Below are 27,916 nucleotides of genomic sequence, written 5' to 3'. Positions count from 1 at the left end.
TGGTAGGCATCAACGAATCAGAACCAGCGATTTCTATAGGTGATTGTGTTGGAACATAAAAGTTTTAATTTGAAAAAGACTTTCGTATTGTATGAAATCCTCGATTTTTTAAATTCTTTAATGGAAAAAATTAACACTATTTTGCAAGTACATATATCTTTGCCAAAGAAAAAGGGAACTTTTGTTCCAAAAACTATAATAATAGTTTTGTACTGAAATAGAGTTTTAATGACAATTCTTCTCTTTAAAGGATTTTGGAAATATCAATTTACACCAGTCTTCGATCATTTTCATATTGAAGCAAGTAGATGCATTTGAATATCGTTTTGGAAATCCACCAGAAATAATATATGGTTATTGTATTGAATAACTTTCTATGTCATATTGAATTATGTAAAGAATAAGAATTAAAACGTGTCCAAGACTCAAACTATAACTATATTTGTCTTCATGTTCAAAAAAACAGTTAAATGGAATATTAATTTACAATTTGATAATTTAAAGATGTTTTGTTTTTTTCTCCGATTAAAAATATTTAATGTGTTTATAGATGCTTTGCAATACCCGGTAGGAGAAATTATAGAAGCTCATAGAAAAGCAAATTAAGCAGTCAAATCAAATGAACAATAAACTATAAACAACAACAACAACAACACAAAAAACCAACATCAAACCAGACATTCAACCAATAAATCATCAAATTTTGGCAAGAATCTCCTACATAAGATGAAACAATTATCGTATTACATGTACACTGTAAATATCCATGATTTTTTCTAAGAAGAAAAAAATAGTAACATTGTAACTGAGAACAAAGCTAACACTGCAACATACGGTTGCGACAATATTCATAATTATAATGTCACAGCATTCATTGAATTACTGAAACAAGGTTACATTAAAATTAACTAATATCCATATTTTCCCCTAATCTTTTGCCGATTGACTTTCGTATCACAAGATAGAAGGAGGCGAAGAACAAAATTAATGTCATTGGTGCTGATCTCAAGGAAAAACCCCATTTGAATGTGTTCTTGTTTTATTTTTGTTAAAGTTATATGTTCCTTTTTAATGTTGCTACGAGGGAAAGAAGATATATCATCATACATGAAATTCCATTTTGATTTAAAATCTGAAAAATAAATGCAACTGCTTCGAAGCGTTCAGCAACTCCACGGAAACGCATTTTAATTTGACAGTCCAGAAGTTTGTCTTCAATATGAACTGTTTTGGAAAAATGGAAAAAAAGAGTCGAGCTTTGTTCATCAAATTCATTCTCCTCTTTCCGAGGTTCTTGCGGACGTAGCTGTCTTACTTCCTAGATTGACTCAAGTTTTTTCGAGACAAGAATTAGATTATACAGAGTTTATTTCTTGAAAAGGTTAGAGAAGCACTCAGATCTGCAGACAAAGCACAGCCTTACACTAGGAAGATTAAGACACTCTGGAAGTGATTGATTAAAACCCTTGATTGAAATGCGGGTACTCTAAACTCTATTGCTCTTTCCTCTCGTCTGTTTGATTGTCTGTGTGTCTATCCGAAATTAAAAAGTGTTTGAAACACATTCTGCCACCGACCCCTCCCCCCCCCCCCCCCCCAAAAAAAAAGAAAACATCAGGATATATATTCTCGTACATCCTGGTACCATATGACAGTGTCAGATGATTGGTTGATATATAATATTAAAGAAGTAAATTGTCTAATAGATCGTTCTTAAGTGATGGCTGCAATATCGTAGTGTAAATTTGATTAAATTATCGTCCATTTTTAATTCATCTTTCCTTATAAACGGAGTGACTTTTTTCATATTGACCTACTTAACAATCTGATAGCTGATAAACAAAGCTAGCTGATATTGTCATTATATAATAAGGGGGCATAATAAAACAAGTTTGTAAGAATATGACTAACGGATAAACTTGTGTTTCCTATTTATTCAGAGTTGCCACTTGATATTCAATTGAATTGTAATAGAAGATGCAATGCAATCCTTCAGACTGTAATTGTTCATGAGTGTAAATTCATTTTCATCAAAGACCATTTGTCTTCCTTGAGAAATTTCGTTTTTTATGTGGGATTTTGAATTTTAACCAAGAAATGAGGAATAAAATAAAAAAAATATAAATAAATGTGGAGTTATAGGCCTACTCTATAAGCATTGGTCTATCAAATGACACGTGAAAATCTTTTGGAGGCTGGGTGGTCAATACATTAACCATCAGATCTTACCAAAATGTTAAGATATGAATTGTTCAGCTAAACTAAATTGCTGTAAAGAAAAATTATATATGTTTTTAAAGTTGGGTATTTTCCTATAATTTTATATAGAGTTCATCTTTCAAAGCAGATCAATACAGTCTATAAATGACCACGACCATCGATATCTCTTAATATCATGCATTCTGAGAGTGTAATGTGCGCTATGGACACCCATTAAATCTACAAAGAATGTCGCATTATGTTGTTAATGTGTTACATGTACATGTACGTATGGGTTACATGTACAGTGTACCCTGTTATCTGGCTGTACGATATTAAAACATAAAATCCAATAAATCAAAAGAAAATAATCATTCGCATTTCATATTATCTTTCTAAAATATACTTTGCAATAAACGTTAAACGAAATAAAAATAGTTCCGACATTAGATTTATGTACTTTAGTGATAAGAAATGATGTTCACGTCCCAAATATTGATTATCGTGAAAGGGACAACCCCAATCAACCACCAAGAGTCAAAATTAATTTGTTTGTCAATCTTAACAAAACTCAAACTTTTGATATAAAGTTTATCATTATTAGACTACCATAGAAATTTCAAATCAAAAAAGTTTCAAATCAATTCTCAAAACCAGACCGTAAAAAAGTCTGGAAAACAAAATAAGAACAGTAAGACTGACAGACAGACTAGGGGGCTACAGTCGACTGGGGGCTACGGATTTACCCCCCCCCCCCCATCCCTTCGTTTACAAATGTGAGGATAATCAATACTAGTCTATCAAGTTGGAATCGATAACCGTTGTACAATAGGGTTCGATTTCTTCCCATTATGATTTGTTTAGTTTTCCAGTGACGTTTTTGAGTTTTGAAACCGCTTAAATTTCATACAGTATAAAGGAATATAGAGATGCCTGTGTACAATGCATATATATCAATAGATTATCGCATGGCTTTTTAAGTACCATTTTAACAAGGCCTTAGTCTTTCAGCAGGATGTAACTATCCATTATCTACCATTTCTCGCGTCAAAACATGTTTAAAATGACGCTGGTTTCAAGCGAAATATACACAGATTGCGTAATCTTAACTCAAAAGCCAGAAAAATTGATTTCAAAAAACCATGGTTGAATGGCCAGCAATGAAATAGACAGGCCTACGTCACATTGCTGTTTGACAAAACTACCCAAAGTCCAGGCTCCTACATGTATATCAGCACAAGGTCACTTAATATCAGCTGGCGGACCGTTAGAATCGTAATACAAAATTAATGTTTATTGGTATGCAATATTAATTTTTATGTTTTAATACTGCGTTTTACATATCTATAGTCTGGTGGATTGAACACCCTCATCAAACTTTTATTGAAACCAAAGCAACAAACAAAAGATTCGTCAGTATACTCTGACAAGTACAATGGTCCTTTCGCATTTTTTTGTTCTTACATGTATGACCTTGATGAATCAGAATAGCAACATATTATTTACTATTTTATGATATTAGAGATTGCATTTGGTATTATCACGTTACACAATATACCATTCATTTCATAACCGCCTTCCACATTTTGTCATATTGAAGGATCCCATGAATGCCACATTTATATTCAGAGAAAAATATTACACTTTGTCGTTGGTATTGCCCTATAAAGTCTTTACTCTCACGAAAAATACACCAAAGAATTATTAATTTCAGAGAATAAAAGGTTATTTATAACCTTCGGAAATCATTTCTGTCCATTGGGATTCAGTTTAAGGTGTTTCATCGCATGCAATATCATCGTGTCATAGCTCCGGGGTTCACTCATAACTTTTCAATTAAATCCTATTTCACGTAAATCTTTAATACATCTAAACTAGTACAAACGTCATGTCCCACAGGAAGATGAGTTTCAATGTAAGTTGGTGTATTTTGCACCTGTTCTCCTTCATTAAAAAAACACACGGTGGCTCAATAAAGCATGTGATTATGAATAAAGTCTTTGGTGACGTAATGACAAAAACAAATGTTTAATCATATTTATAAAAGTTTTGATTTAGATCATTTCCTACTGTATTTTTCGCGAATAATTTAACTTAGGTCAAAGAGGCGGAACTAAATGACAAGCTGGATTTTACTGTGACGCAGAGAAGTTTTACTGGGCCCGAAGTTCCATGTGGCGCTCGTGATTGTTATCGGTAAAATAGTCTCCACCTGAACCAGTGCCACCGTTAGTTACAGGTAGATGCAGGTCAATATCTCCCGGTCTGAACAAATTCGGATATAGGACCTGGGAGGTACAGTGCCACCCATTGAAAAAATTGTGTTTTTATTGCACACAAAAACATGCGTTATTTTTATTGCGCACAAAAACCTGCGCTATTTTTGGACTGATTAACCTTTGACTTCTGTGAAAGAATTAGTACAATTAAATTTTGTTATGCAATTTACTACTGATATCGTCATTTTACTTTTTAAGTTTAAGATAGCTAAAATACTATAAATTTTCAGTCTTTGTTAAAAGTCTCTCTGTCTTGTGTGATGCTTTTTCCGGAGCAAGACAGCATGCAACGGGGAGCCAATGATATTGCGAAACAACGTTTAAGCATATCACCTTTTGAGTAAAAAATTTTGATGATTTCAGATAGATATGAAATATAACGCACACCACAAAATATATCTAAATTTATCTAATTGCCAAAAGAGCGAAAAATCAAAATGTACAAAAATTAAAAAAAAAAATTACAAAAATATTTTCAAATGAGAATTACGTTATAAGTTTTTAATGCGGATTACAATGCATATAAAACGAATATCACCTACTTTTTATATTAATGCTTCAAAACAAGAGTTGACTCAAAATGTTCAGTTATTTACATGTATTTACAGATAAATACATCCCGTCCTGTCAGTTGAATTACAAGCCAAATCTTTTTCAAACATACTTAGATTTTCATCGAAGTATTCTAGCTTATTCCACTAAACAAAGGATCTTATGTTCCAAATAACATTTCCTGAAGGAGGAACAAAGCTGCCATGCAATTAACTGTTTAAAAAAAAATAAAACTCGCATGATATATGTACGAACACAATTTTCTAAAAAAGTTAATATACACGAAGTTGGAAAATACTGTTTAAAAATGAATCACCATGTTCAGGAAACAACATAGTCTATCAGCTGTATTTTCGATGTATCAGTCAAAGGAATAAATAAAAAGCGTATAAAGTAATGAATGCAAATAACTTTCACAATGTTTCAGTTGTCAAACAGGAAAACACAACCAAGTGAAATGCCTTTTCCAGGAGACAGTGTAGCCGCCTGATGGCTTCAGGATCTTTTTAATACCTTATTTTTTGTCTTCAGAGCTGCGTTGTCTCTGGTAATAAAAAGACTAGAGTTCCTCTTCGCGTCTCTGCATCCTCTTCCACAATCTTCATTTTCTAATATTTTCACAATTGGTATTACACCATGTGTTAAATTATTAAAGATGGAATAGCAATTTACTGGGCTGGTTGAGTGCATTTCCCTAACTTTACGGTGACTGTCAAAATGACTACACGAAGACTTTGTCGTAGAATTTTGCCTCTTTTTAGATTGTTAGAAAGCTACTCTCCTTGAATTTAGCGAATCATTAGCATTGTGGTTCCCCGTAATGGCAGTTGTAGCAATTATGGGTGCTAGTTTCTCAATTTCTTTTTCTATTTTGACCTTGACGTAATGTTGACGTGGTGTTGACTTGATTGCCATGTGACGTAAGTTGCGGGTATTGAAAGTTTGTCACTGTCACTGATGTTTAAAGAAACAGTCTCCTCGATCTTTCTTTCTTTCTTTCTCTTAAAGCCCTCTCCCTTCATAACAATTTTGAGTTGATCCAAAATCCAAACACTATGGTGTTCCGATGGGGCCACTTCGACCTTCGCACTTTCGCCTTTAGGTCGAAGATGCGAGAGTGCGAAGTTGCGAAGGCGAAAGTGCGAGAGTGCGACGGCGAAGGAGCGAAAGTGCGAAGATGCGACGGCGAAGCGCGAAGATGCGAAGGCGAAAGCGCGAAGGTGCGAAGGCGAAGGAGCGATACTACTATCGCTCCCTCGCCTTCGCAACTTCGCACTCTCGCCTTCGCACTTTCGCACTTTCGCCTTCGCCTTTTTTGATAGCATTCAGAAAGTCTCGGTCTATTACATAGAATTTGATGCAGGCACCGTACTCGCAAAGGTTTTCCGATTAATCCATGATATCATTGGTACGCATGCGCTAAGCCATTGTGCTTACTATGAATGTTTATAAATATTTTAATGTGTATATGTGACATTTATGATTACCAGTGCTGGCTATGCCTAATCGTTATATACTCCATATAAAATGTAAGGTCCGCCATAATGTATGTTATACATATGCACTTCCAGACTCCTGTCTCTTACCAGCTGTCTGTTTACCGTAGATCAAACACAGTAACATTCTAATTTCATTATGCGACACTCCTTGCTGGTGTATGGATCTAGAGGTGGAGAGGGGGTCACAGTAACATTCTAATTTCATTATGCGACACTCCTTGCTGGTGTATGGATCTAGAGGTGGAGAGGGGGTCCCCCCCCCGGAAAATTCAATACTAATAACTTCACACATGCAGTAAAGGGAGAGAGAAGGTCCGGATCTCATCCCCCCGGAAAATTTAATTTTATTAATTATATATAATAAAATCTCCAACATATGTCTCGGAACCCTCCCCTACCCCCGACAAATATAATTATTTATCCACCCCACCCCCTAGAAAAAGTTATGGATCTGCGCAGGCTGTTGAAAATAAATTCTAAAAAGTCCATCGTCTGCCTCAGATGTCCTTTTATACAGCTAAAATTGTCTTTAAACGATAGAGAGTTCCATAATTATAAAAAGGCGAAGGCGAAAGTGCGAAGATGCGAAGGCGAGAATGCGAAGTTGCGAAGGCGAGAGTGCGATATTAGTATCGCTTCTTCGCCGTCGCAACTTCGCACTCTCGCCGTCGCAACTTCGCGCTTCGCCGTCGCATCTTCGCACTTTCGCTCCTTCGCCGTCGCACTCTCGCACTTTCGCCGTCGCAACTTCGCACTCTCGTACCTCGACCTAAAGGCGAAAGTGCGAAGGTCGAAGTGGCCCCATCGGAACACCATATGATCAAACTTATATACTGAACAATAATGAGATACATGTAACAAAGAAAACTAGCAAGTATTTTTTTAGCAACAAATAAGAAGTAAATTACAAAATTGGCGTCTAGGGAAAATCAAACGACCCTTCAAAACCATGAGAATGTCCATATTACAATAGCAAGTTCTGGCAGCGAGGAAATTGCAAGTTGTCAAAAATGCATTAAATAAGCAAAGCTTGTTAGAGTGGTCTACTTTAAAATTCCGTGTATGGTGTATATATTTGAATTATAAATAACAAAAGACAAACAGTGTTGTACTTCATAGTGCTGTGATGTAATTGCTAACAAAAGAAAGAAGATAATTTTGTTTGGGTTCACAAGATACAGAACTTATTTTTAAAAATTTGATCTAGCTCGGTGGTAGCATTTTCACATTTTGGTTTTTTTAACACTTTCTTTTCGAATTGTACGTTTTGAAGAAAAATTAAGACTGTGAAGATTGTCAGTTTGAGAAATATGCCATGGCATGACGCATGGCCCAGACAAAGAAATGATAAATGAAGTAAATACTGAATTGAGAAGAGATTCGTTTCTTACAGAGTGGTATACTGCCATAAACCATTTCTGTTTAGGTCAATTTCTTGCCTGAAAAGACCTAATATTAATCGGAAATTAAACAATTGTAATCTTTGTTAAATCACACGAAGCTGGAAAAATGGTCCGGTATGAAGAAATTAAAGGCTTCTTGATAAATAAAATAAAAAATACTAATTAATTAATAAAACTTAATTAAGCCGCCCATACAAATGATAAAAATGTTAAAGCTCATATTCAAATCAGTACGATATAGATACCTAGAATCAAGCAACATATCTACTAATTTGTATCTCATAAATGAACGCACTAACTCAAAATACAAATAGAAAAAGTATAAAAGTTCTTTTAAATTTAATAGTTTTTAAAAGATACAAGTCGTACAAAATATGAGTGGTGTTATTTTTAAGAAAGCGTCGTTCATTTCATTTCTGTATTGAAGTGGAATGGAACTGTTTTTTGATACAAGTTGTTGTAGCAAAGGCATGTGTCTTCGGAGATGTGTCACTAGAATTTCCTCTGCTCTCGTTCTACACCAATACCATTCGTTTATCCCTTCTTAGGCCTCATCAATTGACTAAATAGCTAATTTTATATGAACCTAACCTACAAAATAATAAAGAAAATTTAATAACATAATCGTGAACCTGCAGTTAAAAACAATTTAAAGGTTTTGGCTTTTACGTATAACCCTGAATATCCGCCAATTAAGACCAGTTGTACCTAAGAGTTTCAGTAAACATCGTTAGGGCCAAAATTAAAAATAAAGAAATCAATAGGACATGCTTGTCGGAAATGGCCAAATCCATCCACGAAATGAAAACCATTGAGTGAGTACTAATCGCATAGAAAGTTCCAGATAAATGGATATAATACAAACTTATTAGGTCCTACATGCCAACTGTAATTGCTCGTGAAAACATTTACTTCTGCTTTTGGCCACTAAAAATAGCTATACATACAGTCATTACAGTGCGGAATAAGATTTATATATAGATTTTTTTCAGGCTGTATATCTATCTAGTCTACAACATCCTGTAAAAGAAATCCCTATAAGGTATATATAACAGGCTTGTCCAATTATTGTCTCTTTAATTAATAAATGCAAGGTTTGTTTTAGCACCTGAGTCAATTTGCGACGATAAAGTCTATGTAATTATTAAGTTTAATAATTTTCTTGGTTGTTATCAGTCGTCATCATCCAAATAAATATATATATTATATACACCGAGAACAGTCGGAAGACATTTAATCTACTTTTCTACTTACAATGATGAACTGATATGATCCTTTTTGCACTATGATCTTTTAGTTTGGAGAGAGAGGGGGGGGGGAGAAAAGAGAGAGTTAGTTCTTTCTCGCCAGCGAATCAAGCAGTACTAATAATCTTGATCTAATAAGCCTGATTGATTTTTTAGGTTGGTATAGACGAGTAATCTATTGACGTTACTCATTTAGAAATGAAAAGGCACCTTTAACATTCAAAAAGATGATGTTATATGAAGCTGTCGGGGTTCAAGAGTAGCAAGTGTAAATACAAAGCAAATACCACCCTATGCTATATTTTCTTGAAGAACTTTAAATTTTATTGATCCTGCAGAAACAGAAGTGTTACAAATGAGGAATTCATTAGCAGGTTTTTCTTTCGGTGTGGTGAGAGGCGAAAACAATATCAAGACCATGATTCGTGTTATGTATGCGCTTTGATTTACTGATCTATCAATGCTTATGTAATTAACTGTTTTTCGCATACAGAGACCGAAGTCACTTGAAGCGGCTTCTTAATCCTGGTGCTTAAAACTCTTTTTTCAGCGTGTCTCTGTGTGCCTTAAGTGGTGCTTGGAACAATTTGGTAAAACAGCAAAGAGAGCCAAAGCTGGTGACATTGCGTTGTTGTCTGGGAATCAATACAGAGGGCTTCAAATGGGAGTATATTTCATACATTCCGATTCCCGAACTTGAGAACCAAGTGTGACTCGAATAGATGAGGCAAGGCGGGTCCATGTCTTCAATTTTATTGGATAATGCATGTCATACGTCACTCATTCAGAAGTAGAGTTTGGAAACTCGTCTTGCTATAAAGCTTATTTAAAGAACAAAGCCGCCAAATCTCTGCTGTTTGTTTATGGAATGTGTACCCACCATCGGAAACTATTAATTAGCCATCAACGTTAGAAAGATTAGTAATTGAGCTAAAATATTGACTGTCGGTTACAATTTCCACGATTTTGATCTGATTTGATAACAAGGTTTATAATCAAGACACATTTGGACTGATATCACATGAATCTGTATTCTTCTGAAGAGTAACACCAAAGGATTCATGAAGGCTTCACAATGGAACGGTGCGGTCAGACAGTAGGATTCTTCACTGGGCCCCTGTTTATTTGCCTCTTTCTAGCAGGTAAGCAAGTTGGTGTATTAATGTATATAGAAATTATTTCAATTTCTTATAATTAAAAGTGTCCCATGTTTTCGTAAGACACTGTTACTGCTCATTTTGTGTCCTTTAATTGGTCTAACTTGTAAATGAAAAGGCCCGCTTGCTTTAAGAGATAACGTTGCAATGTTATAAAGTGGTCTTTGATGCAAAACCTTGTTATGTCTGCAAACAAAACCCTATCAAATAATTACCCTAGACAAAATATATGGTTGTTTGGAGTGAAGAAAAAATAAAGTTTATTTGCCAATCACCTGAGCGTTTATTTAATGGCTATCTTCGTGTATGAATATCTATAGGTATGACTGAAATGATCCATATTGACGAGCTTTGTACATTATTCAAACAGAATTATTTTTCTTGTGATCATTCCAGCGAATGCAGCCATCAATAACCCCCTTTGAATAAATAGTGCTATAGGAGAGACTGCATTGTTGGTGTAGTTTTAATATCACAATTGTCATAGTCTTTGTTTCAAGTTTCTCATTGAATGTCGACCTTACAATCGGGTCTTGGTAGCTAAATATTTAATTTATACCACCCTATTGTAGCCATGCGGTCATTGCACGTTATTATGTGTTCATTTCCGATCATTGTTTGTAATTAATTATTCCCCACGTCTGGTATAATAAAGTAGAATTATCGATTTCTTGATTAATTTTAAAGAAAAAGCCATCTCCATGAGTTATTCTAATGACAACTTATTTTGATGTTTAGTAAAATACTGTAGTCTAAAAAAAAAGGCATGGAGGATGGTTAACAAACTAGCCATCAAAACATACCGAAGCTTTTAGAATTTGATATTTTTTGCCATGTTAAGTAAAAACTCACACGTTATGGCTCTAGAATTGAATATTTTCCAACAAGTCCTTACAGTGCTTTTTGATTTAATTAAATAAGTATTTTATTCAAGTATTTAGGAATTTATGAATTGGGTCGAACAGCAGGAACAATGACTATATATGATCTCTCCTACAGTCAAGTTATAATATTCATATTTAGTTTTACACAGAATGTATTATGTATCATGCTTTTTAATGGCGTCTAAAAAAAAAAATAGGCTCAATATGCCTATGGCCACCCAATTCGTTTACGCTTGGTTTTTCATCTGTAATATATAGGACAGTATATAGGGCAGTAGTTGAATCTAAAGGCATAGTTACGCGGGTTTTATTGAATTACTGTCATTTAAAACATTTGTTTGCAAAAATTGAAAACGCTCGTGAGAAAATATAATCCTTGATAGAAATTAAAAAATTACACATCAACAAGAATTTTATGTATGGGCGGTTTTTCAGTTTAACTGCAGTTTTGAATACATCATCGTTTAATTTTGGGCACTCTAGATATAACATTGAAAAGATCTCAATGTATAAGTTTTATTCTCATAATTATATAGCAAACTCTTTACAAATGATAGGTTGTATATTTATGCATACCGGACCTGTGTAAAATATCGTATAATTAAATATATTCAAAGGGAGGTATTTTCAATGAATCTGCTGTTAGTACAGCTGGTATGACTTTCAAAATTATAGTTTGATTAATTTAAAAAAAAAATAAAGTTGGTGTTTGAATTGGTCGTTTTAAAATGCTTTTACTAAGCATGGGTTTTAAAGTCTTTATGGAATGGGAAGAGTCTCAATGCATGTTACGCCTTTTTGACGTCAATGTAAATACTTGTACGTTTCAAACTTCAGAAAAATGACACCCAGGGTTTGAATTAACGAATTTTCTATATTTATTTCTATTATCTATACACCTTTCACCAATTACACAAACACTCACACAGACAATGAAAAAAATTAAAATAAATATAATTGTTACAGTAAATTATATCGTAAATTTAAAAAAGAAAAAAAAATTGCATTTCCTCTTCGACATTTTTGCTTTAAAAAAAATATATTTCCTACCTTTTTTTCTTGAAGGCAAAAATTTTGCAACAGTTTTAAAGTGACATTAAAAAGCATTAATGCCTTAAATTTTCTGAACCAATTAAACTGCTCAATAAAGGAAATACCCATAAAATGGTAGTTGTTGCAGACATCTTTGACGTTTTGCTTAATATTTCATAAGACTTCTACACGAATTCGTTCTTCTGCAACACATTGGTTTTTTCCACTCTGTGTGATTCGGTTGTTCGGATGTACAAAAGAGGTTAACATAGTTATGCATATAAAATGCACTTGCCCTTGTGATGTTGTGTAGCTGGGTTTTTTTTCAGATATTTATATTTCGCTTCGATGATCTAAGGATAGAAATCTTTGGCAGTAGATTATATTGATAAGAAAAAACTGCACACAAGTGATTCAGAATACATTTTGATTCTTATAGTGCACTTGGCAACGGTCCTTGGTCCAAAGTAATAAACCCCTTTGTCCAATAGAGTTTTGAATTGGAAAATTCTCTCGTTGATACCTGCCATTGATATGTGACACAGTAACACTAGTTTTCCCTCCGTTCATCCGTAGTAATTTCCGGCTATCAATTCTCAATAAGACTGAATAAGCGATACCATAAGACCTGATTATCTCGAGGTTGTCGGCAACAAATCGGCGTCGTGAAAAATCTGCTCGTTTCTTTTATGGGTTTGAGGGTAGGATTCAATTTACTCATTAATCAGAAGAACGAAAAGGTCACTTGTTGTTTCATTGGCGGAACGCTGTCAATATATGGAGGTAGATTGCAGGGACTAATGCAATTACAAACGAGTAGTCTTAGAAAAAGGGGATCAGGTACTGACCATAAAATTTCTCACTTTCAACTTTTTGAGAGGATTGGCTTAATACAATCGTAGTGTGAACAGCTAGGTTTCAGGTAAAATATTGCAATATGGCTAATATATAAACTTGTATTGTGTGAAACGATAATAAAATCACGCTAAATTTGATAGAAATTATCTGGTAATGTCTGGTATCATAAGAAAAAATGCAAAATATGCGCAGAAATAAGGCAACGCTCTGGTTCTAAGTGTGGCATGGAACAAAAGTAGCTTGATATTGGTGGAGATTCGCACACGGCTGGATGTTATCAAGTTTATGGCGAAGCACTTCGCCTAATAGAAGAATGGACCAGAATACCAATTTACCAAACTAGTTTTTCAGCCATCTCAATCATTTACCCTTTCTGAAACGTTGATAGCTCCCCACGCCACTTATGCTACGAGTACAATCCAATGGACGCAAATGGCCATTATAACCTTTCTTTTACTTTTGTCTAATGTTTTTGGCATGTGAGAGTCACGTGATTTGTAAGACGACTTTGTAAGAAAGACGTCAGTTCCTTCAGACTTTAATAGCAGAGACAGTAATATTTCATGTAGGTAATACAATGTTTTCTCAATGTAGGTTTACGAAGGAGAAAACAACAACATTCATTCATGTATTACATATTATTTTTTTTAATTATTACATGTTATTCCATGTCTAAGCTATTGTGAAGATATTTTTCTTAGAAGATAGGTTTACAAATTCACCAGAGAAAGGCCTATAACATCGATACACAAGTGCGATCGATTTTGCAGCAAACAATGGTGTTTTCAGACAAAATTGTTCAAGACATGGCAAAAAAAAAAAAAAACCAAAAAATTAAAAACGTCCTTGTCTTAATTTTTTATTCGTTCAACGACGTTACCGTTTCTTGCATTCTGTTTGAACATTGGGAATATTTAAAGTGCCAATACATACTCTAACACCCTTCTTCAACTTTAAGTCATATATATGAAAAGTAACCCACCATCTCCCAAATCGAGATTGCAATTCGCAATGTAAGGATCTCAAAGAAAACGGATGTTGAAAATTTCTTCTTTCTGATTAAATTAAAAGATATTAAAATATGTATTTTACACACGTTTGTTAAAAATATGTCCTTTTAAATCAAATAATATTAATGAACGATTAAAAAAGAATTAAAAAGGAAAAAATTATATGTGCATTCTTATAGCTAGTGTTTTATGATGAAAACACTCTGCATTATATGTTAAGGCGGCTTAATGGTCTTGACCACTCATTAGAATATATTAACCTTCTTTAGACGAAGAGCTATTTATTATGGAGGAATAACACATCACAACAAAATGGCTGACCGCTGATTGAAATGACATTTCGTTTTATCGAAAGGATTTTATGGACTGAAACATGTAACTTACTCCATAGCCTAGTGGATAAAGTGTCGGACTTGTGATCCGTGCATTCCGAGTTAGAATCCCGCTTGGGCTTTTGTTGTTACTTACTGGGATAATTATTAAAGATATTCATTTTTTATCCTCAAACTGCAAATTTTTCGCCTATTTGACATTTGTACAATTTTTTTTAACCTTATATCTTTCATTGTCAAAAAATTTCCTGTTAATTTGAGCGACCTTTCCAGGTGTGTTATTCCACCTTAAAAAGATATACATGTACAATTCGGAAAATGTTCAAAACTTCAAGCTAAAATATTTGGATATTTCTTTATAATAATCTAGGACTAAATATTAATATTTAAATATTTTAAACAGATCTGATGGGTAAGTTGTTGACCACCCAGCCTACTTAAGCAGTTTGTTTCTTGAAAGACATCCTCACTGTGCATAAAGTTAAAGACCTAGAAAAGCCGGTGCCAAATATACACTTCCGCAGTCCTTTACCTTTACACGTAGTCCTTTACCATGTAATTATAATATACTCGTTTAAAAGTTCAATGCTCAGTAATTCACTTTGTGGATCAATAATACATTAATGATAGGAAATTATCCATGTATTTTACAGCAATTTGATCTATATTGATATATAGAGTGTATGATGTAAAAGCTAAACTTTGACTAAGTTCATGAATGTCGGTAGAATTAGGCAATTAACCGTCGTTTTTTCTCATGAGATTTGCTAAAGTTCATTTTGTTAACGGACAATTCAGGTGGATAAAGAGATATTGACGATGGCGGATTAAAGAATATCGGCAGTATCTGGCATATTTTTTTTTATTAATGATCAAACGTGTAACATTAATGGCCACACTTTACATTGATGTAAACAACGAGACACAAAATTATAAGTCTACGTTGTTTGATTCCTAAAATGAAATCTGTTGTGATGGATTTCTGTATTTTAGATAACAAAAAAAAAAATGCCTCTAACGGTGTACATTTTTCCGATGAAGTTATTCTCCAACTAAATGCAAATACCTCGAAAATCAATATATAATGAAAGGAATAACTGCATGGTTAAATGTGAAAATCGCATGGAATACTGTTCTACTGAGTGTCATCCGTCTATATTATCATTACGTTTGGTTGTTATTGATTTAATGTACAAATTGACTTGGGACCTTTTCTTGTCTCATTAAATTCTCTACATCATAACGGATTTCTTGAATATGTCATCTTAAAAAGTGTGCTTTGGCATCAAACTTCGATTTTGTAAAAAAAAAAGAAAAAAGATACATTGAGCTAATTTGTACAACCGCCAATCTTAATTTCCTAAGATTTAAGTGCAAAAATGTGTTATAAAGCCCTCTGTTCTATTGACTTTGGGATTAGGTATGACCTTTAAAATTTCAAATTAGCGAATTCGTAATTATCAATTGGTTACAATTTCCTGGGTTTGTGTGTGCCCTTAAACTCAATGTACACAGACGTATGGGAATTCACAACTTGAGCTGGAGTTGTATGCTTATTATAGATACAAAATATCACTAAAGCTATTTACTTTTGGCGGTCAGTTAAGGGCCATCATAACGAAGAGGCGTTTAATCTTTTTTACAAATATATTATTAACAGCCACATCTACAAATCTACAAGCTCTTTGTTCTAGAGACTCGCAATTGATTCTATAAGGCAATCAGGCCCTCACACGCTTCCAGAAATGGGCCGATTGGCGAGATTTATGCTGGGTAAATAAGATTACGGGAGCCCCTTCATTCCTTAATAAGGGACGACAAATATCAATTTGACGCTTTACAAAAGGAACGAATTATTAAGTCAGCTTTATTGACATTCCAAGAGGTTAATGATTGCTGGTGGAAAATAAGTTAAAGCGAACATTTTGGAAGAGCAGCGTGGAACCCATTACGGCGATAGGATTGAGGAAGCCAGTCATTGCACGCATGTCAACCGTCAGTCTAGCTCACAAGAAGGAAAAACAAATAAAACCGAGAAGATTCGCACGATTCGGACAAGATGAAAAGATTGTTTGTATTAATTTCAATCCCGAATCTATCTATTTATTGGCAATGTAAGTGCACACAGTATACTTAATCTGTTCACGTAGTGTATTGGTTAAATTGCAATGCATTTGTATATTCTTGGACCTTCGCGGAAGGAATGCGGTCATTGCAATAAAACCATTTTACGTTTAACAGATTTGCTGCTCCATTATGATCATTTTTTTTCTTCAAATTCTCAATACTTTTGTCTTAATCATAAAACAACTATCAATATACTTACAACTAATTATAATACTTTCTCCTTTTTTTGGGATAAAATATACAGTGAAGCCCTTTTACATCGTGTAGGTCATTTGATCGTGGATAGTCTAAAAATAACTGGTTTGTTGGGATGTAATTATATATAATTTCGTGGGTAACCTATCTGGTTAAAAAGACTTGACCTCAGTGGACACCAATGACAATACCAATAACAGATGCTCGTGAAGAATTAGCCACCTCAAAAAATCCAAAAACAAACCCACCAAAAAATCCCGTAAACCAAAAACACCACCCCCCTCCCAAGAAAACCCTTGCAACTTAAAAATAACATGTTTTATACACAAATTATATCTATTTGAAACGAAAAAAACCTGTTTAATAGTGTTAAAACCATTTACGCAAACTTGAGTTCGCGCTGTTTAACAAATAGATTGTTCCAATATTGTAAAGTTTCACCACCTGCGAACATGTAATTAGCGGTGGGTGAAGAAAAAAAACAAGTAGGTATAGACATTAAAATAGCATCAAAGGTCATTTAAAAATAAACCAAAGAAAAGCATTTCGACTTTATTCGTCCTTTTGTTCGTTTTCATGTTTTTGTCTTATTTTCTTCAAAGGGATATTGAAGAAACAGTTTTACGCTTTATTAACACTTCTTTTTCAATTTGCATCCAAAGTAAACATGTTTAAAATGTGAAGCCCGGACAGAAATGTTTAATTATAGATTATCATTATGCGCAATCGTATTATCATTAATGCTCTTTCCCAAAGGAAATTGATGTAGATTTTGCACGAGAAAGCGAAATTAAACTTGAAAGGACATTGGTATTAGATATTTAAACAACCTCCTTAATTGCAGTGTTCCTTTTTAGCCGTATGAAAGAGTTATAAAGAAGCCAAGTTCCCGAGAATTTACAACCGAGAAATCTTGACTTAAAACGTTAACGAAAACACTCTATGATGCAATTTAATTAATCTACTTGAAAAAAAAGATTTGGGAAAGTGTTGAAATATTCATGACTCTCCATGCCCTTTGGTTGGGACTCGCAGAGGAACCACAAATGAAACATGAAATAAATAAGACGTACTGTGATCAAACTGGCTCCCACTGGAGACCACAAGCGGGTTCCTTTCAGATCAATTCCTGTCAATTTCTGTCAAAAACAATCACCTTCCATTATTTTTATTACCAAACGAAGCGCCAAAGACCAGTTTTTGGCTATAAATATGTGCTTTGTTATGATATAGACCGAATCTTTATGATTATACATGTATATATATTCTTAAAGCTGAATTAAAAGTTTCAGCGCTTTTAGTTCATGTTTTGCGTTGTACATAAATATTACTTAATGAAAAGTGAAGAAAAGGGCAACAAAGCGGATAATCATGTCTAATAGATGAGTAATTAATGTTTTGAATAATTATAAGAAAATACTTCATAACAAATATAAAATAAGAACATACAGCAACCCAGCTTAACTGAAACGTGGGCGCTGTGTAATAAGATAGGTTTGGTTAAAGGAAAAACAAAACACCAATTAAAACATGGCAGCTCATCTCTTTATTATAAAATACACATATACTAGTATTCAGTATAATCTGTAACTAAAAGGTAGAAAATAGTAACTTTTCAATGGAGTAGAATTTTTTAAAGCTGCTTGGTCCGATTTTATATCAAATTTTATGCACGCTTTTAAACGATGGCTATGCTTAGTATATGTATAATAATACACATTGCAGTAGTTTTACCCGTCAATTATGCCAAATTCCAATGAAGAAAAATACGTACAAAATTTGCTAACAAAACAAACGACATTAAAAGGTACCGCGTTATTTCGCCTCATGTTAAATTTCACCCCTGACGACAAGACGGGTATGGTTGTATTACGAATTTGACACCACGTTAAATAAAGGTCGAAATGATCAGACAAATTACAAATACAAATAAACATGTGTACGTTTTGTTCGCTAATATTTCTTAAGTCTGCTTTCTTTACAATCGATGCATAGCATGCGGGTTGAATAACCCCAATCATTCGGGGGACGAAACCAAGCGGTTTCGTTTTCTAAACATTCCCGTGATGCATTTTGGTTTGTTTTTTTGTTTGCCCAAAGAGAAATTATCTTTATTGACTTTCAATATTTCTAACTTTGAAAGGAGACTGATTCTGCTGTTGTAAATAGGAGAAAGTCCATAACTTTCGAAGATAAATGATTTGTATGAAAAAAAATTTGATACTGTATACGTAATTACAAAAAAATCGGACCAAGCAGCTTTAAGCATTTCTTTTTTTTTCTCACTCTTTTTTCTCTCATGCACTCTTTTTCTCTCACTGTCCACGGGGCAAAACAGATTTATAAAGCCACGTTTGCTATAAAGAAGGAAACTCATTTCTAAAGACAATGACAAAAAAGGAATAATAGCAACCATCAACATTAGTTTATCTCGATAATGCAAAACTCTGGATTTTATACTCTCACTGGCATCCTGTAACACATAGGTAATGTTTTATAATGTCAGAACCGTATTAACTTCCTTACAAATAAATCACAGAAGGGGTTTATTTGTCGGAAAGACCCCCTCCTGCTATTGGAGACTGTTTGATACTTCAGTGTCAGTGTTTGACGTATTTACTTTTCTTTATTCCCGGACTTTGGGGATTTTATTTGTCTGACCCATATTGTGTTACAAGAATTGCCACTTGATGAGGCTCCCAATAATATCTATGTTGTTTTTTTTTTGCTGTCATAAGCGGCGTAGTTTGTAGAGTCTGTCGCGTTTTTAGTTATTATTCAGAAATAAATATAAACATTCAGACATAGTACATTTTTTCTGAATTTGAAAAAGTCAATGTAGTATTAGTAGGAACTGTAGAATTGATGCATCTAGTTAACCGATTTAAAAAACGGAGTAAATGTCCATTTTATGTATATTTTGTGTGTTTATTCTGCGTGTATGTACCGGTTGATTGCAAAACTACACATTACTTTGTTTTATGGTTTTAAATAGTTTCGCACAATGTAGTTGATATCTTGATTATTAAGTATCTAAAATTCTAGGTGTAGATTTCAAATGTCACAGAGAAGATTTATATTCACCATTCCGACGAATGCAAAATATTGATTTGATCGGAATGAAAGAAAAAAGGAAGGAAGAAATAACTTTCACTCTATAAATTGGATGCTGTCACTTATTTTCTGAATAAATATGCCGAAACGAATTGAATCAATTGGAATATTGCAATAAATTAGATACAGGATAGCTACGTAGAGAATGTCGATTACATTATTTACAACGGTCGGTCGCTTGAAATGAGGCTATAGTGGAAATTACAAATGCTAAATGAAGCAGAAACTTCTATCTCATGTGCATCGGCATTTGTCAGCAGAGTTTTTATTTATGTAGTTGTTTTGCGCGGTATTAATGGCTAGAATCTGATACGACAGTTCATTGTTCTGTGGCACGATAATATTGTAGCCACTCTGAGCTCATTAAACTTAATGAATTATATTGGATGAAATGGAATAGAGAATCGCGAGTTTAAAATGAAATGATAATGATTGAAAAAAAAACAACTATTTGAAGGTCAAGGTTAATCAAGGGTTTTTTTAAAGTAAAAAAAACAACAGCAAAATCATCTTTTCTTATCATTCTTTGGATAAATTCAATACACAAAAAACTTGAGAATTTAAAAAATCCTAGTAAGAAAATGAAATTTTCTAAACGCATAATATTGACACCGTGTTTGTTTCCATCAAATTTTTACACGTTGAAAAATTACTATCTATTTTTCCTTTTGTTTGAAGTTTTTGATTTTGTCCATTGTAAACCAGGCACCTTTAAAAATTATGTCATGAAATACTGTATAAAAAACCCCCACTAAAGTCGGTAATGAGAAATACTTATCGTCCAAAACAAAAAGTGAGTAAATCGTTCGCGTATTGATTCCAAACAAAAAAAACCCACCAAAACATCGGTCATTAATCGGAAGCTTAATGAACCGAATCAATAAGCTATTCAAGAAGTATGTCAGTCTTGACTTTTCTCTCTAGGTGGTTTCTCTTTCATCTTTTGTTGTTTTCAATTTGCAATCATAAGCGACATAATATTATTCATGCAACTGAAATTCAAACACGTGTTAATCTCGCAGTATTTTCCATAATTAACTTTGTTTCCGTCCCTGTTCGCAGTGAACCTTTTTAGTGTTGTTAACATTTAAGATAATTCTGTCGAGTTGAGTTTTCTCAGACTATTTTGATCTCATCTGCTATTTTTAAGATTTTTCGAAAGTAGATTACATGTAAATTCACGAGCAAATCAATTTCTTTGATAAGTAAACAGCAACTAAAAGTTATCATTTTCAATTCATCTTCATGGTATATCTTGGAACCATTTTAACATGAATTTGGACTTTAGGTAGCTGTGTCAAACAGCAATGTGACATAGGCCTGTCTATTACTAGTACTCAGCCATGGCTCTTTGAAATCAACAAGAATTGTCTGGCTTTTGAACTAAGACTACGCAATCGGTGCATATTTTGCTCGAAACCGCGTCACTTTTAACTTCTTTTGACGCAAGAAATAGATAGCTACGCTTTACGGAAAGTCCACGGTCTTGTTGAAAATGGTTCTGTGTTTAAATTTACATAAGGAAAAGATGTTAATAACCAGTGCTTGTTAGTTAGCAGTCAGCTCAAACTTTTGCTTCATAATTCTGAATCTTACTCGTTTATAAAGCATTCGTTTATTGAAGGCAATTAACACACTTATTACTACCTTTTGTTTTATCTCTAAATATTAATGGATAAAAAGTTTCTGTGAATTTAAAAGTGACATTGATTTTCTTAGTTTTCTATTGAAACGAAGTTCAAAAGCTATTAGTGTTTATCTTGAAGACACTGAAGTGCAAGAAAACGTAGTATTTCATTCATACTTTATTTGTGCCGCTCGGTTGGGCTTTTCTCGTCAATGAAATTCAAGGCAGAACAAATGATAGCCTAAGGTTCATCTGTTGTTATGACGATACATAGAAAGCTATCGTTGATTTTTTTCTCTCAAAGAGCGTTATTAATAAACACTTTAAAATTCAAAGCTGCTTGGTCCGATTTTTTGTTATTACAGTATCAAATATTTTTTTCATACAAGCCGTTTGTCTTAGAAAGTTATTGACTTTCTCCTATTTACATCAGCAGAATCGGTCTCCTTTCAAAGTTACAAATATTCAAAGTAAATAAAAATAATTTCTTTTTGGGCAAACGAAAAAACAAACCAAAATGCATCAAGGGATGTTTAGAAAAGGGAACCGTTTGGTTTCGTCCCCCCAAATGATTGGAGTCATACAACCCAAATGCTATGCATCGATTGTAAACAAAGCAAACCTTAGAATTATTAGCAAACAAAACGTACAAAGGTTTATTTGTAAGTTCCCTGAACAAATGACCTTTATTTATAGCGATGTCAAAGTCGTAATACAACCATACCCATCTTGACGTCAGGGGTGAATTTTAGCATGAGGCGAAATAACCCGATACCCTTTTATGTCGTTTGTTTTGTTAACGAATTTTGTACAAAATTTTTTTCATTGAAATTTGGCTTAATTGACTTGGAAAACTACTGCAGTGTCTATTATTATACATATATTTACATCTACCAAGTATTATTCCCTCTATTTCTTACGGAAACTTATAGTTAATTTATAGCTCTATAGAAACAGCCAGATTGAAATCTACAGCGGCTGAAACTGACAAGAAAGTGACAGGAACAAAATTGACACGCCCAGTTTATCGATTGGTTGAGACCTACAACTACTTAGGAAAAATCACGGACTGCACGAAATAATCACGACGACGTCAGACTCAAAGTCTCACAGGAGACACATTTGGCTGTTTCTTTTAGTTAACGTACTTACGTACATTAACATTAATTAAATGAATTTTACTTACTTTTCATAATCAATTTATCAATTGGCTAAAAGAAAAATGATAATATAAACAATAAAATGATTTCTTTGATGATTCATGCGGGTAATGAAAGTAGCGATCATTGCAGAAAAAATTTACATAACCCGCGTTAGCGGGTTGTTTATTTTTTACGCAATGTCGCTACCTTCATATCCCGAATGAATCACCAAAGAAGGCATTTTATTGTTTAAATACTTAGCATAACTATCGTTCAAAAACGTGCACAAAATTTGATGTGAAATCGGACCAAGCAGCTTTAAAAATTTTAAAGAAAATATCTTTTCATTTCATATAGAACTATTCTGGCTCAGCCATCTTATAGATATGCTTATTAGTCCCCTACCGGTTTCCACCGGAGGAGACTATAGCTTTCGTCTGCGTCCGTCAGTCCGTCTGTCTGTACCACTTCAGTTTTCCACACTTTTTTTCTTTATGCGTTTGAGGAATAATATGAAATTTGCTGAACTTTATCTGTAGTTTGATATTTTGAACTGTTTAGCAAATTTCATATTATTCCTCAAAAGCATAAAGAAAAAAAGTGTGGAAAACTAAAGTGGGACAGACAGACGGACGGACAGACGGACGCAGAGGAAAGCTATAGTCCCCTCCGGTGAAACCGGTAGGGGACTAACATGCATTCTGAGAGTATTGCATAAGCAATACACGTCCCCTACCGGTTTGTGGATATTGAGAAAACAATGCACTGTTATGCAAAATTGAACTTCAATGAACATTTAATTTCGTGGATCAACTGAACAATGAAATCCACGAAAATTGGTATTCAACGAATATTGATGAAACCACAGTATACTTACGTGTTATTTCTTTATTGTTATTTTCTTCTAAAGGTTTCTCAATCTTGCCACTGCTGGCGATAGACAGCGAAAAGCACGACTTTCCTTTCGTGTCTAAAGAGAAACAACTCATCAAGTTTCTCCTGGACCGCTATGCCCAGTATGGCCGGATTGGTAGACCCGTCATCAACACGTCCGAAATCATTACGGTCAAGTTTGGCTTGTCTTTGATCCAAATTCTGAAAGTCGACGAGAAGAATCAAGTTTTAGAGACCAATGTCTGGGAAACCTTTGTAAGATATGATATTTTACTTGAGGTTCTGTTGACTTAAATCATAATCATAAACCCAAATTTAGTTCCCTTGGTCCGTATGAGAAATGGTTCAAAAAAGTAAAAAACAATAGCCACAATGACAATGATGATCAAAACTGTTAATGAGGATCAAATGATAAATTGATATTAATTTGCTTTAGACGTGGAAAGATATGCTATTGACGTGGAACCCGAATGAACATGAAGGCATCACAAAGGTTCGCGTTCCATCTGATCAAGTCTGGATTCCAGATTTAAAACTCTATAATTTGTACGTATAGTTCCTGCTTTTTCATTTGCAGATATATAATGTTCTTTCTATTTAATTGCTCCACATTATAGGGTTTTGAAACGTAAACTTCAAATGTGATGCTTATTTTTATATTAAGAAACTTAAAACTTGATTTGAAAATAATGCATTTGTTTTTATAATTATTAAGAAGAATTGTAAATGAGCTTTAACTTTTTTAATTTCGAGACTTTTGTGAAATTATTCTGCATGAATCTTTTCTGAGATGGTATTGCAACATTGAAAAAGTTTGTTTCAATTGGTCCTTTTTACTCGCAATATTTGTTAGATTTGGTTTTGATAGCATAAACAAAATTTGAATTTTAAAACAGCGCTGACCCTCGATTGAAAGAACAACGAGAGACTCTGGTGGTAGTGGAATATGATGGTGCCGTGATGTGGATGCCGCAAGCCATACTGCGCAGCAACTGTCCCTTCAGCACGACGTACTTCCCTTTTGATGCGCAGATGTGTAGACTTAAGTTTGGTTCATGGACTTATGACGGAACTCAGCTGGATTTGGAGTTCTTTCAGGACGCCCAAATGATGTCCCTAGCAAATTATCTCAGTGCCACGGAATGGGATATCGTAGACAATTTTGCCAATAAAACGGAGTTTTTCTACGACTGTTGTCCAAATCAACCGTACCCTGATCTTACATTCTACATCAAAATTAAAAGAAAAGTCGCTTTTTATACTTTCATTTTGATTTTGCCTTGTGCTTTACTGTCTCTTCTGACGTTAGTGATATTTTGGGTACCACCAGAATCGCCAGCCAAATTAGTTCTTGGTAAGAAACTTACGCATGCGCATGTACATGTATATTCTTTGAATACAGGAAATGAAAATGCATATTAAAAATACACTTTATACTCAGTAATCCGTAATTCCATACAAACATGACAGTAAATGAAAATGCATTTAAGAAAAGAAAAAATATTAAATCAACCTGATTAACAAATATTAAACGTATTTTCCTTTTACAGGAATGAATGTCTTTGTCGCATTCTTCGTCCTTCTATTACTACTAGCCGAATCAACTCCAAAAGCTGCTGAAAGTGTTCCATTGATAGGTATATAAAAATTAAGAATTAAAAAAAAAGAAGAAAATTGAACATTTCAAAACAAATTTTACAGCGTCGATGAAAAAAATGAAAAATAAAACAACAACTAAGCAACGTTTTTGCCTATTACAGGAACTTACTTCTGTCTGAGCATGATAATGATTACACTTTCTACAATTTTGGCTGTCATCGTAACAAACATGTTCTTCCGAGGTGTTCGAATTAATCGGGCACCTGCTTGGCTTCGTAAAGTGAGTATTTTCTGGAAAAAAATTATTTTAAGATGTAGATGTTTATATACTAATACTACAAATATTGATAACATAGAATGTATTTCATTAATATAAGCAATGAATATAGATTTTCGTTCAGAGATAATGATTTTGTTTACAAGGCATTATCAATGATGATGAAAATCGATGTTTCGTAGTTTAATGTTCATCTGCCTTTAAAATAGTAATACTTTATAATATTGTTTCGGATATACATTAAATGTTAATTTGTTTTTTTTAAAATCTATCACATCCAGTTAATGATAGACATTTTTGCCCGGATATTTTGTATTCGGGACAAAATTGTCGAGGACCAGCAAATGGAGTCGTCACAGAAAGTCGTGTGCTCACAGGTCCGCCTTCTCAACGACGGGAAAGAGGAACAAACATTCAGGCTCCCCAAACCCCCCTCTATGCAAAACACGGGACTCACGCAGCATCAGCAGCAGAACTCGGGCTTGCAGCACGTGTTCGAGCAGAACAATTGCAACACGTCTCCGGATAGCAACGACAATGACAGATTCACCATACTCAAATCCAGTCTGGCGGCCGACTTGCGCAAAATCCGCGAAATTATGGAATTCTATAAGGACAAAAAAGAGAAAGCAGAGAAAAAGGAAAAATATTTGCGAGAATGGCGAGTTATTTGCTGTGTTACCGATCGTCTCTTTTTTGTTTTGTATCTGTTTGTAAACATCTCCATGATCATCGTGATATTCTATGGAATCAACTAGTTTTAAAATATTAGTTTGCTGCTTTTCACCCCATCCCTCAGTTAGAGATTACGTTTTCTGTTTTGTTTTTGGTTTCTTTTCGGCACTTGTTTGTAGGTGTCAGTTAGACTCTTATTGATTAGCAAACACGTTTCAAGATTTATTTTCACAAATCTTGCCAGAGTGAAATATATTGTAATTTTTTCACGAGTGTACGCTTTTTCATTAGATGGCGGGAATTAGGGAGTCATTTTGATATTAAACAAATGATAAAATTATCATTAAACCATCACTACACGCTGACCTATTAGGTTTTTTTGTGGATGTGGATGTTTCAATCGTTTCAGTTCACTTAATATTTTATTTTTACGATAGTATACGTTTAGTATGATGGTTATACTTCTCAACTTAAATTTTTTTTTTAATAAGAATTTAATTCTAGTGCTTTCATGTAAATACGAAATTCATTCTAAAAGACTTTTATATGGAAGAATGCTTACACATTTTAAAATAATACATACGTGTTATTTTATCTATTTAACACTGTTTATTTATAAGACAATTATAATCATTTTTAAGTCGTTTTAAAAATGTCCCTCACCCTTGTAGCAAATCCTTTTTGCTACTTGTAAATTAAATAAGAGTCTTGTTATAATATAATTTATAGGTCGGTTGAAATGTTTTACTATGCAGAAAAGTGTTATGGATATGTCTGAACAAAAACAAAAAATGGATGAAAATTAAAATTTATAATCATTATGCTTGTCATCCTTCTAGTGACATCCAGTGTATACTGCATAATTATTGATCACAATTGTTAATAAACTATTTTTCACGTTTTCTAATTGTGTGTTGTTGTTTTTTTAATTTTGTTTTCAAATTATCAATCAATACTAGTTAAGACTTATCCCACCAATCTCTAACGTATTTCTACTACTAGTAGATTTCCCAGTTTCCAAACGTTAGGGCCCATGCCTATAATCTTTAAATGAAAAAAAAATCTAACTTTCTCAGAAGCCATTTGTAGCTTTTTGTTAACTGAAATTAAGTTCATAGGTATCTTACATTTAGAATGCCAAAGAGTGGCGCTTCTTAATCATATAATTTAAAAGATTTTATTACCCTATCTTGTGGTCGTTGCTGTAACCTTTATATGCCATGATGGAACGGATACTAGTCGTGACAGTTAATTTTTTTCATCATTCACCAAAATTACAAACCTTTTTGTCTTTTATTTACTGGAAAATCAAGGTGCTTGAAGACTTGCTACAACAGGATATGATGTAACGTTAAGGGTCATTTGAAGAGTACCAGTAAGGGGTACTAATTGTTATTTACTATTATTAAACACTTTTTTGGTAAAAGAAGTGACGCAAACCAGTAAGACATGTCATTTCCTCTATTTTATCCGAACAATAAACATAATTGGCTAAACAACAAGCAACACAGTAAAAATTCATATTTGTTCTGCACACATCTCACCAATCCGTTCAACTCGTTTCTAAGCTAAATTACAAATAGAATGAATTAATATCAAAACGACTTTTTATATTAAATATGTGATAATTTATTATGAATTTAATATTCATTGATAAAAATAGCATTAATGCTACCAACATTATTCAAGCATTGTTGTGATCTTATGATATCAACTGCATTAATTTTTCGTTCAAATTTCATTATGATTATTACCTTTGCAGTGCATTTGAAAGTGTAAACTCCAAAGACGAATAAACCTCTGGGGAGGAAGTC

The 27,916-nt window shown here is 33.6% G+C and overlaps 1 protein-coding gene across 1 annotated transcript; it reads left to right on the top strand.

Moving 5' to 3' along the window:
* The first annotated feature begins 9,445 nt into the window (after window positions 1-9,445).
* Window positions 9,446-26,994, top strand: LOC128168211 (neuronal acetylcholine receptor subunit alpha-10-like). Its single transcript, XM_052834392.1, has 7 exons — window positions 9,446-10,321; window positions 23,568-23,806; window positions 23,988-24,097; window positions 24,448-24,905; window positions 25,102-25,188; window positions 25,312-25,430; window positions 25,709-26,994. The coding sequence occupies exons 1-7, from the start codon at window positions 10,255-10,257 to the stop codon at window positions 26,183-26,185; spliced, it is 1,557 nt and encodes a 518-aa protein (XP_052690352.1). The 5' UTR covers window positions 9,446-10,254; the 3' UTR covers window positions 26,186-26,994.
* The last annotated feature ends 922 nt before the right edge of the window (window positions 26,995-27,916 follow it).

Source organism: Crassostrea angulata, chromosome 10, assembly GCF_025612915.1.
Source record: "Crassostrea angulata isolate pt1a10 chromosome 10, ASM2561291v2, whole genome shotgun sequence".
Classification (NCBI taxonomy): Eukaryota; Metazoa; Mollusca; class Bivalvia; order Ostreida; family Ostreidae; genus Magallana; species Magallana angulata.
Note: the sequence above shows the minus strand (reverse complement) of the source record. Positions and strands in the feature narration are given on the sequence as shown.

Bases quoted from the DNA above. Each gene is read 5' to 3' on its own strand.
- LOC128168211 (XM_052834392.1), top strand. From the start codon at position 10,255: ATGGAACGGTGCGGTCAGACAGTAGGATTCTTCACTGGGCCCCTGTTT. The intron at 24,098-24,447 runs GTACGTATAGTT...ATTTTAAAACAG, and splicing joins GATTTAAAACTCTATAATTT to CGCTGACCCTCGATTGAAAG. The intron at 25,189-25,311 runs GTATATAAAAAT...TGCCTATTACAG, and splicing joins TGAAAGTGTTCCATTGATAG to GAACTTACTTCTGTCTGAGC.